Here is a 17,114-nt window from a genome sequence, read left to right on the forward strand (position 1 = left end):
CTTCAATTACTTTCACTTTCAGGGAATCTTCAACATTACAATCAATATTTCAGCCTATTTTAATGGAGAAAAATACTCCATGTGCTGTTTGGTGTTTGCACTACACTGAACATGTCCAAGAAAAAGTCAGAGCTGCCAAAGAGGATGATAAAGAAAGATAAGGGGAAAACTGACCCCAGTTCAAATGGTGAAAAAAAGGAAATCTTAAAATAAAGATATGAGCTCAAGAAACAACAAATTTATTCTATTATTTTAAATAATAGGTTACATTAAAAGTCAAAAGCAACTTGTCACTCTATTAAGCCATTTAATCCCTACATAAAGTATATTAATTTACTCTCTCAGCCCGCTAACATTAGCAAAATAAGCCTGCCTCACTCGAAGAGGCCCCCTGGGGGATTCTTAGTACATCACAAGCCTGTGACATGAAGGGTAGATAAATATCTTTTATAGTTTTAGTCATACACATTCAAAGTCTCCACTCCACCTGATGTGCTTGTCTGTGAGAAACATGCAAACTCTTGGGAGGTAGCAGCACTAACCACTGTGCAACCATACCACCCACATCATTTATCGTGGAGTGAAACTGCTGCACGCACAAACACAGGCACACATCAGCCAGTGATTTCCTGACTGGGAGTTTCCTGGAAGATCGTTGCAACTGTTCCAGCACTGTCACAACGTGTCCCGTAAAACAAAAGGAAAACATACGATTTTGTGCGTTTTCATGCAATTTACTGGAAAATGCAATTATGCTTAACATTAGTGGAGTTGCCATTCAGATGCACATGGAATTGTTGTGCCTCCCTAATTGAAGGTCTCCTCCCATACACACACACACACACACACACACACACACACACACACACAGCGGTTGACGTTTTTGAAAGTCCCTGACAATATCATGGAACATATTTTCTAAGCATGGGTGGCCTGTAATTAAACAGACAGGCACACAAACATACTCGTGCCTTGACAAAGTGTTCATAAAAGACACAGACATTTTCTAAGTAATGAAACAAATTTATTGAATCTTCCAGTCGAGACTTGATATTCATGGAATAAAACTGCTTTTCTGGGAGCTTTACTGGGCAAAAATAGAAGAAGGAGGGAAAAAAAACTACACGAAACAAAACAAAAACCCAGGGCAACATGTGAAAGTGCAGACAAATAAAACATATTCAAAAATACAAAAAGAATGTAAAGAGTACAACAGTTTAATAGCAAAGAGGATGTCTCAAAGCATAAAACAACTGAAAGGCAAAATCTGCATTTTATATAAAAAAAAAAAAAAATCATGGTGGGACATCAGTAAAAGACACCCTTTTTCAGTCAACAATTATAATTTGAATGCTTAACAAGTTTTGCACAATGTAATAAGAGAATGAAGCACAGCCACTGACATATTTGTGTCCTCAACGTGACTCCATTTTTGACACAATTCGATTTCGCTGAGAAAACAGCAAGAAACAAACTAAACTGCCGTTATATTTGCCTCTGCTTCATGTGAAGTTTAGCTACCAGTTTTAAATGTGTAACACTACACTAACCAAACTATGCTTTGCAAAACCAGACTGCACAGCACATATTCTAATAGTGAATATATCTAAACACTATTCTTTTTTTTTCCTCAAAATTAATTTGAAACACGAGTGTAACACAAGATAAGCAACATTTAAGCATTAGTCTTTTATGTCTGAAATGCCCTTTTAGTGCCATGCCCCACACTAAACCCCACTCTGAGCTCTCAAAACTCCCCCTAGTTTTGTCCTCCTATTATATTCATGATCTGTGATATTTAAATTTTTCAATAACTTTGCAATGCTTTAATTTATTAACCTAAAAACACTTTGAGGAAATGGCATATTTGCTAAAGTATCTGGAGAGGATTTTTTTTTTTTCATCAGTCACACTGGTCATCCTCCAAGTTCCTGCTATCTTTATACATATCGTAAGTACATTTCATGCCGCCCTCGCTACAGTCAGACAGAAAACAGCAGCCAACTGCGATTTCGGTGACCTGGAATGTCCCATAATTATTGTAACTACACACGTATATCTGGATTTTTGAGGGAATATTTAGATGCAAAGTTATGAGTCAGAATAAAAGAACAATGAAAAAGAGACGCTGTGTGAGCAAGTTCTGGGAGGATACTTGTGTTACGATGAGTAAGATGGTCTAATTATTACAGTTGGTCACAAAGATCAAGTATCTTCCAGTTGCATCATGTTCACTTTGCTTACTCCTCTCCCTGTCTGTAAATGTGCCCAATTCAGACGTCCTTCAAGTAGAGAACAAACCAACCCCTTTAACAGCCTACCCAACCCTACAAGTCCCAGATCAGCTTGTGTTTTAGTCAAAACCACTTACTGACTGAACCACAAACCACTCTGGGACCTGTTAGCCCCTATTCTTGCTACTTAAACCATAATGCTGGGGTATGGACAGCCACGGGGCTAAGGACAGTGAGGCCTAGGAGACGGAGGATATAGGGTTGTGGGGAGAGCCCATCTGGGTTAGCACCTTATCCAACCACTGGAGGGGACCATGCAAGTGAATCTCAATCCAGCAGGGTGTGCTGGTCACATCCTGGCGGTGGTACTCTGCTCCCCAGCCCTGGAATAAACAGAAACACAAGGTTTAGGATAAGGATGGAGGCACAACTGTTTTCCCTTACGCTCATTTGTATTACTTATTCATTTTATATTATTTGGACTGTACAGCAAAAAACAGTGAATTTAGAGGTTTTTGCTGCATAAATATTAAGATAGAAGAGTCAGTTGACATCAGTCTTATTATAATGAATATATTGGATATATTGAATAAATATATTACTTATTTTGTTTGACCAAGTTACCTTAACAAAGCTCATGCGGATCGTACACATTTTAGTGAGCTCATAAACAGCCTCGAAGCCATGGTTGACGGACTGGGCCAGCAACTCAGCAAACTCCTGGTTGTTAAAAATCTTCAGGCTGCAGCCGCTGGGAATCTTACACACAGTTGTGGGATGGAAGCCATGGTGGTAGTTACAGTTACGACTCTGGACGAAGATACTGCTATCACTCAGGCATTCTGCGTACACCTCCCCACCAACATAATACAGATGGACACCTGAGAAGAAAAAAGGAAAGAATAAAGTGTTGGTGACTTGGAGAAGCAGAGCTGTTAAAAAACAAAATCACCAAAACATAAGTGTGGTCAATCTCAGATCAATACACTAAAATCAACTCAATTAGTTGGTACTATTCAGTCCTTCTCAAAATTTCAATCCTATTGATGTAATGAATTGATTTAGTCTTGTCTGCAAACAGTTGATCACAGTCATCGATGTGGTTTGTATACTGCACCTTTGCCGATGTGCCGTCGGGTGTTCTCAATGGTAGAGTTGCGGTTGACGTTGGAGAGCAGTCCGAGACAGAATCGGTTGCGGTTGTTGGAGGGATCTGTGAAGCCATCGACGAGCACACTGGTTGAGGAAGCCTGGAATGCCTCCCCAACACGATTGTTGAGCTCGTAGTAAACAATAGAGCACCAGTGCTTAGGTTCTTCATAGGCCACGGGCTGCACATCTGTGCAGGAAACACATCAACAGGTCAAAGGAGTTAGCTGAGTTCACTGTGTATGCTGTGAGAGACACATTTAAGGCACATTTAAGACTTTACTAAGCAGACAAGCTGCCAGGAGCCACTGATGCCAGCAGAGGCTCAGCTGTAAATCTTACTCATCTGCACAATTATTTCTTCCAAATTGTCCCATGTAGATCATAACAATAATATTAATAACTGTACAGGGCCCACTGGCTACATCTGTGTACATTTACGCTGACCAAAATCAATGCAGACGTATCCTAAAGCATGCAGACTGTCTGTGGTCTGTGTGCCACCCTTTACTGAGCAAGCAGTCAATAGAAGGGGCCTGGCCATGCTCTCTGTGCCTGGTGTCTCTGACAAGGCAGTGCCAGTCGGCCTCACCCTCTCTAAGGAATATCTAAGGCACATGCTACTCCCAAACTTCCTCTGTAATGTGGCACTGGATAGCAGGTCTGTGTCTGTCCACTTCCCAGAGTTACAATAGCGATCCAGTCCTACGTAGTAGATGCAGCTTGTGGAAAAGACCTTATAAACTCCCCAAACTCCCACTTCCATTATTTACCAGCTCTTCCCACTATTGCTGTCTTCATGGGTAGGCAGAATATCTGAGTCTTGAGTGCATAATGATAAAAAAGTAAAATGGTGGTTTACATGTGGAAACAACAACTACTACTAGTGTAGCCAACTACAAGACCTTGAGTTATGGCTTTGTCACTGGATTCCAACAAGAGATCCAAGATGTGAGGTGAATTAATATCTCAATTCTGTTACACACAATGTTCTTTTTATTAATTTCTTATGGATTAATATATACTTTACTTCTTTAGGCCTCTAATCAATAGCCTGAGATTGGAAAATCACATCTCGTCATTTGCTCATATAACTTTTGTTATGATGATGGGTTTCAAGCAAGAAAATGCAACTGTGTTTGTTTTCTTTTTCGGGTTTGGCTAATGTTTCCTCCAGACTTCCTTTATGTCATGGCACCATATTTGGCAATTAACATGCCTCTAATTAATACTGACAGAGCTTATGTCCAACACTCCAATCAAAACAGACTTTTCCTCTAATTCAGATGGCTGTTAGGGCCATATTCATCCATAGTGTGGTCGGTTACTGATTCATAAATGCAGTGCTCAGATGTGTCTATCCAGCCAACCACAAAGTCGAGATAGCAGCACTTATTGCACCACATTTTAGATCTAAAAGTTGAGGGTAATTAGTGAATCTTATCATTAACGGGTTTCAAGTCATTACCACCAGCCGAGATGACATAAGCCCTGGCTTTTATTGGCCTCATAAAACTACACTGAGACCTGGCTTAATTTGCTAAGGCTTTGAGGCTTCCCTTGGGCTTGCACCCACAGACAAAGGCTCTCTGTAAAGTAGGAGATTCTTTTCCACACTGTTCAGGTTTCATCTGACAGGATATGGCATAACACCACCCCTGAACAAGAAACTTCCCAGAAATCTCTGCACCTGTAGATCAAGGCAACACGTGCAGACAGCTTTACGTAGATGATGTCACCACAAACACGAGGACGGAGATGTGTGTATGTGTGTGACAGGGATAGTAACTACGATGTTTACCTGCCCGGTTGTTACTCTCTAGAGGCAAAGGTGGAGCCAAGAGGTTGGTGTCCATTGGTTGGGGGCAATCCTGAGTCATCTGCTCCTCTGGGGGCATGTAGGCAGGAGGTGGAGTCTCTAATCAGGAAGAATGAAAAACAAAGAGCAGCAAAGTGAGTTTTGTTGTTCAGAATGGATGGAAAAATTAAAGATAATTTACTGCTGGATCTCACCTGGCATCTGGAATGGACTCCCAGGGTCAGAGCTGGATGGTGAATGAGGAAAAGTGCCACTGCTGCCACTTCCTGGCGAATGCGGAAAAGGCATTGTGTTGGCCTGAGGAAATGATTCTGGAAAGGTGGCGTTCTGGGGCATGTGCGGCTCATTCTGCTGCAGAGGATTGCGAAAGCGAGGCAGCATTGTATGCTTGGCATTGAACTCGCTGTTTCTCGGTACCAACACAGGTGGCAGCACTGTAGAGCAGGAAAAATAAAAATGTTTACAACAGGAAATGCTCTGATGAAACAGCAACATTTCAAGAGTTTGGATAAATGTATCTAAAAACAACTAAATTAAAACGCTTATGTTGTGGTCCAATTACACATTTATTAATCGAATTAATAAAACTCTTGTTATCTTTCTGATAAGGTTATGTGTTCTATCACCATCATCCATCCCACGTAACACTAATGCATTTCAACTTTTACTTCTACTAGTTTCAGATCTAACCAAATTAGGGCAGTAATTTAATATATTTTCAGTACTAACTGTTCCATGTTTCTTTAATGCACCTGATTAAAGACGTGTCATAAATTCCCAGAGTACACCAGCAGTAGACTAGCACTTATGTCCAAGTCTGTATTAACATTACACATTTAAGTTTTTGTTCTGTTAGTTTTAGTGTAAAATTGGAATAGAAAAGTGACAGCAATCCCACAGTCTCATTGTTTTATTAATTGTTCGTTCTATTGATTTAGGGCGGCAGTTAGCACAGTTGGTAGAGCATTCGTCTGTAAGCCCCAGGGTCCTTGGACGAGACACTGAAACCTAGTAGTGCCGTCATCTACTGCAGCTGTCCAAACAATAATTTCCCCATGGGGATCAATAAAGTATGTCATTCTCATTATTATTAATCTCTTTATTAATCTTTGTCTGTCTAATAATTAATCAACTATCACATCAGTACTGTAGACATTGTATACAATCAAAATGTAGAATCCTGTAAAACATTTACATGCAGTATAAATGCAGTGAGAACTGAGCATAATAAAGAAATCTCTTTCTGGCACTCATTATGCTTAAATGTTCTGGTGTCGCTGCATTTTTCAAATGTCAGTTTCTAGTCTGTTGGTCTTAGCCAGCACTATTTGGGCCAGACTCTCAGGTTTCTGCACTGAAAAGACATTTTGAGGCAAGCTATTCTTGAGGAATTCATCACTTGGGGTAAATATCCTGGCTGATGTGAGGCCTATTCAGGTGCAGAACATACAAACCACTGAGATACGCTCCACTTGTATCTATAAATACCTGCGCAGATAAATAAAGCTGGTGCTGAAATATAAGACGGGGCTGTGCTGCTGTCAGTATTCTTGCAGGTAGACAATGAGCGCTGCAGTGGGCCACTGCGTCAATGTAGAGTTTGTTTCAAAGGTTATAAGCGGCACAGGCGGACAGCTGTGGTGTTTGGTAGAATAGTGAAGGGAGATTGACAGGATGTGTGTGTCGGCGGGTGGTGTTAGGGGTGGAAGGCTGGGGAGTAGTGTGGATAGACAGGTGCTCTGGGGTTAAATCACCTTAGTCCTCCATCTCCCACCCACTGCTTAAACAAAAAGTGTGCAAGGCAGGCAACAACTCTTTCCTCCTATTGTGTGCGGGTGACCGGTTTCCTGTTCCAACCGTCCTTAGAAAAGCTGTGCGTGCAGTCGTGTGTGTGTGTGTGTGTGTGTATCCTTGCTTTTGTAACACATGCACACACTCTTGCATGCAAGTGTGAGAGCGTGTGCTTCTCCGTGTGTCTACATGTGTGCATAAAAGTGGAAAAAAAACTGGCCTGAAGTACATAGCATGCCCAAAACAAAGCCTTCATTCTCCCCAGGATGGAATTTCCTGCTCCACACACACATGAACGAACACACACACGCACCCTGAACACAGCTGTTTCTATCTTGTCAGTTGACCCTCATTTTCACATAGTATTGATTTATCTTGTTTCTCTACTTTATGTACAGTCACAGCCCACACGATCTACAATGACCTGCTCACAGAACAAGGCAGACTAGGTTAGTTTTTCCATTTTATTTTACCTGGAATTAGTTTTATCATTTTGATTTGTGTTTTGAAATGTATTTTAATTTGCTGTGTGTAGGTGAAAAAGTTATTATTGTAAAGGAGTCGACATAGTCAAAAATCAGTAAGACACCAACCCAACCCAACCCAACCTTACTATTATTACATGGATTCAGTGTTGCTCGTTATAAACAGTTTAGTTAGAGCTGCATGCTTTGTTAAATGTCTATGTTGTGGAAATCAAGTTATTTCACAAAAGTGCAACTTAAAAAGTACATCATTGATACCAGGCAATATCAGCCACCTTGACTAAAACAATTCTGTTTATGTAAACCTCATGCAGTTTATGGGAATGTTGTGACTTGAAGTGGTTAGTTCACTGGCTATCTATGCACCTAATACTCTTAAATAAGACTCTGCACACTGATATGAATTTTTGTTTGTGTATGTTGATATTATCGCTCTCTCTTTGAGATATGAGGCCTTCAGTTTCTATTTTATCTATACTAAAAATAAAAATAATGAAAGTGTATATTTGTACCTACTTCAAATATTTGTTAGTGACAGGCAACGTGTAGCTGTATCATTTCTAAAAACTGCATTATAATGATGCCTTTGTGAGTCTTGCATGTTTAAATGCACATGTTGGTCTGCAAAATACTGATGTAAATAATGTTTCAATCATTTGGTCAATGTTAATTCATTTAATAAGGAAATCAATCTTTTTCCTTTTATAAATTGAAAATGTCTTAGTTTAGTCTATAGTGTGCAGTTCATGCATCATAGGCTTAAAAGAAACTATAGTGCTATAGTTCGCTTTTTGAATGTAGAGGAAATTTAAGTTCCTAACAAAAATTATGAGAAGCATGTAATCATAAAGTATTGAATATAACTGATTCAAACTGTAGGGAATTAGTGGTGACCTCTAGTAATAACCACAAGGCTACGGCATCCCTAAAATTCAATTTGAACATTTTCTCGACAGAGTTATATATAATACAACAACAACTAAGCATCTGTGTTACAATTTCTACACAGGCACTAAATCCTACTTTTGCAAGTTCTCTGTTTCCTTAAATTTAACCTAATGTGTGATGAAATAATTTAGAAAAAGGGTAGCATGAGATCATAGATTAATTCTTGCATTAATGACACTGTCAAAGAATCTCATGTAATGGCCGATATGCTTACATGCAGTAAGGTGAGTACCTGGACTGTCCACTCGCTTGTAGTGGTAGGGGTTGATACAGACATCCTTCTGTTTGGAGCCAAATGGGTACTCGCAGCACTCCAGGGCCTTCAGCTCATGGTGGGACTGCAGGTCGGGCCAGCGCCACACACGACAATAAATGACATGCGGCAGACCTTTCCTGTGAGACACCTGCAGCCGTCCATCCAGGGAGCGGGGGATTGTCACACAGTTACTGGGTTGACCTGGGCAGCTGAGAGCCCTCTCCAGCTCCTCCATGGCTCCCTTCTTCTTTTTTAGTTTCTTAACCAGAGCATCCACAGCCTTTTCTGCCCATTTCTCTTCCTCATCTCCCTGCTTCCAACCCAGCAGTCGTTTGACTGCCGGGCTGGTGAAAGAGAAAAGCGAGGTGACGTTCATGGTGGATAAGCCGCCCTCCTCCCCTCTCCTTTCTGTCCAAAAGGAATTGTGAACAGTGTTCAGGGACAGTCCAGTCTCAGAAGACAAATTGTGAAATAGAAATAAATTTTTTCTGAGTTTCAAATAATCCTCTTCTTTGAAGATGTCAGATCATGTCCTCTTGACCTCTAGAAGAAAAGGAGAGTTCAGTTACAACAAAGATTTGAAACACACAGAGCAAATCAGCTGCTCTAACAAAGCTGCTGCCTCTTCCCATTTTACTTCACTAGCACTGATGTCTCACTAGAAAAACCTTTGATGAAGTGAATAGTGTCACAGTTATAGTTCTCTCTTAGTCACTTCTCAGTCACTTCTCAGAAACTGGCAGCAGTGCCATAACGGATGCGCTCCTGTACATCAGCCCCAACCAGACATTCTCCAGATAGCTTCCTGTCCAAATGGCTTGTCACGTTACCACCACTGAAGAATATCATTTACAGCAAAGGACTTCACAGACTGTATGCAGCCTATCCAACCTATAAGGCTTTTGACACCTGTATCACTTCACAGAAATTAATACTTTTTCCCACAATAAATGCTCCACCCTGTCCATTTCTTCAACATCTAATTTCATTTATGTTTGGCATTTTTGATGTGCTTAATGCTTAATGCTTAATGGTTAACTAGATGAATAAATTGAAAAGATCAATCCATATTTAAATGTATATATCCGCCAATGATACGTTAAGGATTTTACAATCTTTTCTGTTGCTCTCTCTAACTCACAAACACCAGTCTGGGTAAAAGCCAGAGCAAAAACAGTGTTTTCCTGATAGCTCAACACATATGTGAGATTTGAAAAGGTCTTTCAGGTTTTAGAGGAAGGAGACTTTCAATAAGTGACCTGCTGAGGCAAATGTTGTATAAAGCTTCGACACTACCAACCAGCAAACACTGAATATGTGTGGGACAATAAAAAGGAAGTGCATGTGGACCCCAGGAAAAATGTGCCCATTCACTTGGGTCCCACAGGAGCAATTCTGTAGCCAGGAGGCGCTTGCATTCTAGCTTTTAAAAGGGAAAACAAGAGAACATTGAGCTCTCCCAGTTCTACCTTCTTCTCGAGTTTTTCTGAATGCAATTAGAGAGATAAAAACATAGTTATGGTCGAGGTTTGACTGTGCACAAATGTTCAGATGCAATCCCAGTATCAAATAAACAGCTTGTCAGAAATCCACCAACCTTTTATCCATATTAACTCATGCATCACTCTCTGACAGTAAAACCTGCAGTATATTGGATTTCCTGCAAGCAGGAACAAATACATCATTAAGCCCGCTCTGCAGTTATTCTTGGCCCTTCAGATTATGGGATGAATAGCAATTTCTATCTTTGTCAGCTAGTGCATGTGTAGGCGACATCCTGACAAATGGGGAGGGAAGTTTGATGAGAACAGGTGCTGTTTACAACGTGTGTATGTGTGTGTTGTGGAGGCTCTGGACACTTACTATCGCTAACCACACTGACTGGAAAGCAGAAAGTTGCAACTATACTTAGCCTTGCCACCCGAATCAGATTGGCTGATCATAAGTGACGCTGAACTACGACTTTGAGGGAGGGAACATGAGTGGACTAGGGTGTGTCTGTGTGTGTGTATTACATTAGGGGAAAACATAGCTCAACACTGATATCGCTTGTGTCTCAAGATCCCAGTATGATATCACACCCTCTCTCCAGCATCAGAGGAACAGGAAACGGGCTGTGTAGTTATATCTTCATATCTGTCATCACCAGCACGGCAGCAACATCACTTCCTCTTACTGAGACCTGAAAGTTTTTTCATAGGTGCAGGTCATCGCTGACCATCTTTCTTTTCTTGCTCTCTCTCTCTCCCCTGGGAGGTCAGGAATGCAATGGGCATTAAGTCATAAATTTTGCAAATGTTACATTTGTTGCTTAAACAAAAACACAAACACGAAACACTAAAATGTTTTATTTAAAATCAGGAATTGTTTGATCAAAGGCCAAGTAAACAAGATTACTAATCTGACCATACTTTGGTTACCAACTTTTTGAGCTTTACATTTTTCGCTGTGACACACATATCTGTCAGTGCCAACAAAGTACACTGAGTCCTATGCATTATTAGTACTGTCTTGCTTCTGTGGTCATAATATAAATTAATCAGTTCACTTGACTTCACAATGACTTTAAAACACTGTGGCCTTGCCAGTGTCTGATGGAAAACTCTCAACACGTCTTAACACAAAACAAAACAAGCACTTCAGAGCTGAGTGCTGAACATAACAATAAAACATAAAAGTTCAAAAGGCAAAAACAGCAACATCACTTTGCACCAGGGTCGCCACCCAGACATACACAGAGTCTTTTTGATCCACTTCCAGCCACACAGCTGCTTTGATGGCCTCTCAGTGACAACCAGCACTATCAGCACAAGTTTAGGACTAGCTGCACAAAGACAACCCTTAATCCATTTCAAATGGAAGATTCCAGAAACGTCTGTACTGTAACATCTGGAGCAGGCTTCACAATCCTCTATTGTCGTTCAGCTGCAGCTGGAGACCATATCTCTTGGATATTTCCAACCCTGACAGTCAGTAATATCTGACTGGTGACCTGACCACATGCTTATTTAAAGGGCCTGATATGGCTTTGTGTTGCTTCTTTGGACAATGCTAGTTTAGAGTTGTCTGTGAGGCAGTCAAAATATAAAGGCACCAATGTGCCTGTCTGTTCCTATACGTACAGTATGTATAGACTGAGATGTTTACTTAACATAAAGAGACTTCAATTACACACAATACAATACAATTCACGAAACTTTTCACTCTGCATAGAAATGGTGTCCACATGAAGGCAGTTTTACAGCTTGTCTATTAAAACTAATTAAGATACAATAAATGTTATCAAAATGTAAAAACATAGATGCATAGTTTAAATGCCATTTATTTTCAATCCCTGATCCGGTGTGTGAGATAATGTCTGATTTAGTAGTTAAGTTAATGCAGCACTGTGATAAAAGAAAAATGCAGATGTAAACGTTATTCCTATGAAATGACAAACCGTACAGCTGTGTTAATCTCATCCATTCTTTTTGCAATTTTGTGGTGCTATTTTTTCTGGACAGCATTATTTTTCTGGCACTGGCCCAGAGCGAGCCCCATTCTTAATCCCACCTAAAAAGCTGTAATTGGCTCAGTTGTTTTCCAACTAGAGAAATATCTGTCAACAGCATACAAACCTGTGGTCAATGATTAAGACTCCCCTTTACAATTCTCTTCGGGGGGGGAATTATTGTTCATTTTCATTGTTGGTTAACTTAACTATCTTTTTTATCAGCTTTATTGGGTAACTGTGAAAAATGTCCTAAGAACTTCCCAGAGCCTAAAGTGATGTCTTCAAATGGGCTGTTTTGTTATTTATTGAATAAACCTCATATAATAATTACCTTTGTTTTTCTCTGATTGTTTGGTCAATAAAAAGTCAGAAAACTGCAAAACATACTAGGCTGACAATTTACTTTTTAAGTTACTTAATTTAAGTCCAACATGAGACTGATTGAGTAATTGATTATCTGAGTATAAATGTTCTAAAAATCAACTAATGAGTAAAACGTGATTAAAAAATTTAGTATTTGTTAATTTTTTGAAGGCTCTTAATCTTTCAAGTTCAAATTGCCCTTTTCTATACTGATTTAACATTTTAGTGCAAATTCTATTCCTTAATTACACTGTACACATAATAAACATGGATCTAAAGCTTGTATGTATATGTAGTCATCGTCCTTATCTCACAGTCAATAAGGAATAACACAGATGCCTGCAATGGCCTTGGTTGCTGCTATCCTTCCTATAAAACCTGAAAACCATACCATCAATGACACAACAGCTACATAAAAACCACTTCGACCTTCCGTACGGCCAAGTCCAACAGATTCTCTCTCAGCATTGTGTTAGTGGCACCTTGTTATGGACATCAGTTAGCCCACTGGACAGAACACCAGGCTAATGGGAGCACAGAATAGGATCATGCGACACTGATAGGCGGAGGCTTTGACCCACCTGGTGCGAGCTGTTAGCCACTACACTAGCCCCATGGATCATTTTGCACCGTTCCAGTGTCTGGTAATCAATTTAGGCCTAGGCTGTGTAGGATGAGGAGGCAGTAATGATGCTCTTTGGACCCTCCCTGGGGATGGAGCATTATAAAGAAGCTACATTATTTATGAGCAGGGTCCTGGATGGGGCCTCCATTAGCCCCCACTCAGTAGAGTCACAGGCTATAAACAGAGGAGTGCAGGAAGAGAATGAGCGATAGATAAAGAGAAAGAGAGAGGAAGAGAGGGGGAATGATAAAGAGAGAGAAAGAGAGGAAAAAAGTGAGAGTGACGGCAAAGCCAGAGATCTAAGACAGAGTGAGTGTTCTGGGGAGAGAGACACTCACATATCTGGTCTCTTCAAAGAGCACTTCTGGATTAAGTGCCTTCAAGGGTCATTACTGAGTAAATAGTGACACTACAAGGATGCAATATTTGCTTTTTCACAAATTCAAATCATAGCAATGCATCCATTAAGTAAGAAAACATCTCTGGAGAAGCATCCACAGTAAAATTCAATATCCCTTTTTGGTCCATGAAAAACGATGACGAGAGTTTATGAGCTAGTAAGTTAGGGATGAGTAACTAATATAATAATGACACCGAATTCCAATGTAAATAACAAAACATCTTTTAATACCTTAGTCAATGATAAGTTGATTAAACCGGTTAGTTTACAGACAGAATAAACGTTTTTTTAAACTTAAGTTGGTCATTTATTTAAGTTATGTACCAAGCTAAATTACATGAATCCAGCTTCTTCAGCATCAGGAATGCCTACTCTGTCTATTACATCTGTTTTATACCTATGTAAACTGTGTTGTGTTGTACATTTGGTAGTCTGATTTTGATTCATCACTTATTATCAGCATATTAACTGTTATACAGTGTATCCCTAATATCTTTATGTAATAAATCTGTAATAAACTAATACTGGCTGACACATTCCAAAAGCTTGAAATAACCACAGTCAGACACAAGGTGCAGCCCTTAGTAACAAGACATGGCATTGACCTGAGAGACTTCTTAAACCCACTGGGGTCACTTTTCCTCATAAACACCCACACATACACAGTTCTGACCTGGTCAAGATTAGAGTTGAAATACAAGTGAGTGAAATCCAGATATCACATCACTTTTATAACAACACAGATAACACTAGAAAACCTTAATCAAATTGTGGTCAGGTCCGTCCAGATTTTGAAAGGCTGTAGTGGGATCAGATTCTTTATGTCCCACACACACCAGTCCACATATGACTGCAGACATAAGTAGCAAACACTTGGGGTTTCAAGCAGCTATCTCAACCATGCTTGGCACTCAGTGCTGGGTTTGTTTGTGTTAGGGTGGACACCTCACCCTGACACATGGCAGGCTATGTTGTCCTGACCGTACAGACCCATAGGAGGGTTCTGACATTGGTCACTAGTATTATGACACTCTGGGTATCTGAAGGCTGCTGACATATATGTATACCTTGTAGTTTAGAGTAGTTTAGATAGATAGATAGATAGATAGATAGATAGATAGATTTTCCAAAAGCCTTCACCCTAATCACCTCAATACTATAAAAACACCATTTGTTCAATTTTCAAACAGAATTAAAGCCGCTTACCCCGACTATGCTGGACAATAAAACAATTGGAAGTAAAGCACAGACAAGGACAAATTCCTGTCCTTTGGGTAATCTGATATGTCATCTTCAATAATGTCAGGAGATCGAGCCTAAGCTGCTGTAGGTCTCTTACTTTCTCTCTCCCTCTCTCACACAAACACACATATTTCCATAAACACATTGACATAAATGAAACCACACACAAAGGAGCTGTGAAAGCCTTGTTAAGTCCCCAGCAACCAGACCACTATACAATAATGAAAACGTGAAAAAGATGCACATGTGTAAGTGGCTTCTGTAGGGGGACTACAAATATATTTACTTCCTTATTCATTTGTACTATTTTCCTGCTAAAATATCCTAATCCTGTTGTTTGATAAACCAAAAGGCCTTCACATCACCTGCTTATACAGTGTGTGGCTGAACAGATCAGTGATTTAACAGATTAGCTGAATGTCAAAAATGATCATAATCAGTTTTTATAACTGTTTAACCACCTAAGTCAAATGTCAGGCACTTGCTGCGTATTTGATGTTTTATATGACAGTCAATCTAATATCTTTTGGTGCTGGTCATACAAATTCAGCAGTCACTTATCAGTCTACATCCTGTAGCTTAACGCTAGTAAACCAAAACTTCCTCGACCATGTGTTTCATAACAGTAGAATAACCTATATTCCCTGCAGAAAAGTCACCTTATACTTTATATATATATCATGTACTGATGCATGATTTAGAGTCATTTAAACATTATCTATGCCATTTTAGTATCTTAAAGCAGCACTTGTACAACATTTCTGATTGGAGCTTTTGCGTTAGTTTAGCTAAAATAAACAGTAACGTTAAGATACACTGCTACACTATGGCTCTAGTTTTGACGTTTTCATCAAAACACAGTTGTTTTTAACACTTAGCTTAAGGAATTGAGTTTACAGCTTGATAAAAAACGTGTCTTTTTTATCAAGTCTGAGTCAGAAACTGAGAGTAAAAAAGGAAAGAAAAAAGTTTGTAGCTGCCAACTGACACCCTGCTGGAGCTGATAACCGTTGGGCTCTACTTCCTTACAAACACAGCTACAACGAGTGAATATACTGATAAAGAAACTTTTCATTTAGCGTGTTAAAAGAGGAAATAAAACTTTACAGTACCTTTTCTTGCCCTGCAGCCCACCTCTCTCTCTCTCTCTCTCTCTCTCCTCCGGTGTGCTCTCTCTGGCTCTGCTCGGCCTGGCGTCAGTGAGTCGCGGAGCCGTCTCACCCTCCGCCGAGCGCCAGTATCACGCCGCGGGATGCGGCCCCCGACAATAACAAGACCTACTTTTCGCACATCTCCCATCCTCGCTGCGTGTGTGCACATGGATTATGTAACGCTGTTACTGTGGAGGAGGTTTTCGCCACATGAGGGTTTCTGTTCGTTTGTCTGAGGTTGTTGCTTGTTTCTGGTGCATTTATGCGGCATGCATTGCTACAGCAGCCCTGCAAATGTGTGGGATAGTTGTTGGTAGACTGTCACTTCTGCATTGCCACAACTTGCACAATGAGGGAATTTAAAGCCTTTATTTCTAATCTGGGCTCAAATAAAACTTATCTAATTGAGGGCTACATGTCAAGATCTTAATTACTGAACTTAAAACACATTTTCAAACACACACTACTACTATATTTTAACTTGTGATCTCCAAACTTGGTCTGCAATCTCTCTCTTGCAGTAGTTTTAGCTGATAGACAGGCAACTTTATCTGTAATGAACTCCTGAACTGCACTGTGTTAAGCCTTCCTCTCAGTCGCACTCTTGCTTTGATTGTGATATGATAAGCAGTATTTATGTTGTCAAGACTACAAAAGTGTCCAAGAGCAGGGTAAGCACAGAAGCATGCTTACACATGCCATCATCTCAACTTCTCACCTCAAGACAATAATGTGTACACAACCAGTTCAGGCCTGATTCAGGTTTTTAACTCTGGTGGGTAGGCTGTAAAGAGGACATGATTTTCCTGTGTCAAGAGTGAAATTTCCAACAGGTCTCTCAAACCCTCATTAATATTTCAAGATAATGCATTAAATAGCATTCAGGCAGGGCAGCAGCAGATATGAAGTGTCATTTTCTCAGAAGTTATCTCTAAGTTTAGACTGCGATTCACAAGAATTAGAATAGTATGTTTTCTAATAGGTTATATTTTATCTGATCAAAATGTAAACAAAGAGGTAAGTTCCCTTTGGCAAAAAAGATAAGGTACAAGAGAAACTAAATAACTAAATTTAAAAAAATCATGCATACTAACAACTGGGTGCAACTTGCATTTCAATTAATCCACTGATTATTTTCTCAATGAATCAATTAGTTGT

At 39.9% G+C, this 17,114-nt stretch overlaps 1 protein-coding gene across 2 annotated transcripts; it reads right to left on the reverse strand.

Moving 5' to 3' along the window:
• Positions 1–1,007: 1,007 nt before the first annotated feature.
• Positions 1,008–16,017, reverse strand: smad1 (SMAD family member 1). 2 transcript variants are annotated; one of them, XM_026360043.1, is made up of 7 exons: positions 15,918–16,017; positions 8,659–9,225; positions 5,397–5,636; positions 5,185–5,301; positions 3,352–3,573; positions 2,859–3,115; positions 1,008–2,617 (listed from the first exon to the last, which is right to left on the reverse strand). In XM_026360043.1, the coding sequence occupies exons 2-7, from the start codon at positions 9,056–9,058 to the stop codon at positions 2,474–2,476; spliced, it is 1,380 nt and encodes a 459-aa protein (XP_026215828.1). In that variant the 5' UTR covers positions 9,059–9,225; positions 15,918–16,017; the 3' UTR covers positions 1,008–2,473. The 2 variants fall into 2 exon arrangements, with proteins under 2 accessions (XP_026215828.1, XP_026215827.1); XM_026360042.1 differs by having other exon boundaries at positions 8,641–9,225.
• Positions 16,018–17,114: the final 1,097 nt, after the last annotated feature.

Source organism: Anabas testudineus, chromosome 1 (assembly GCF_900324465.2).
Source record: "Anabas testudineus chromosome 1, fAnaTes1.2, whole genome shotgun sequence".
NCBI classification, from domain to species: domain Eukaryota; kingdom Metazoa; phylum Chordata; class Actinopteri; order Anabantiformes; family Anabantidae; genus Anabas; species Anabas testudineus.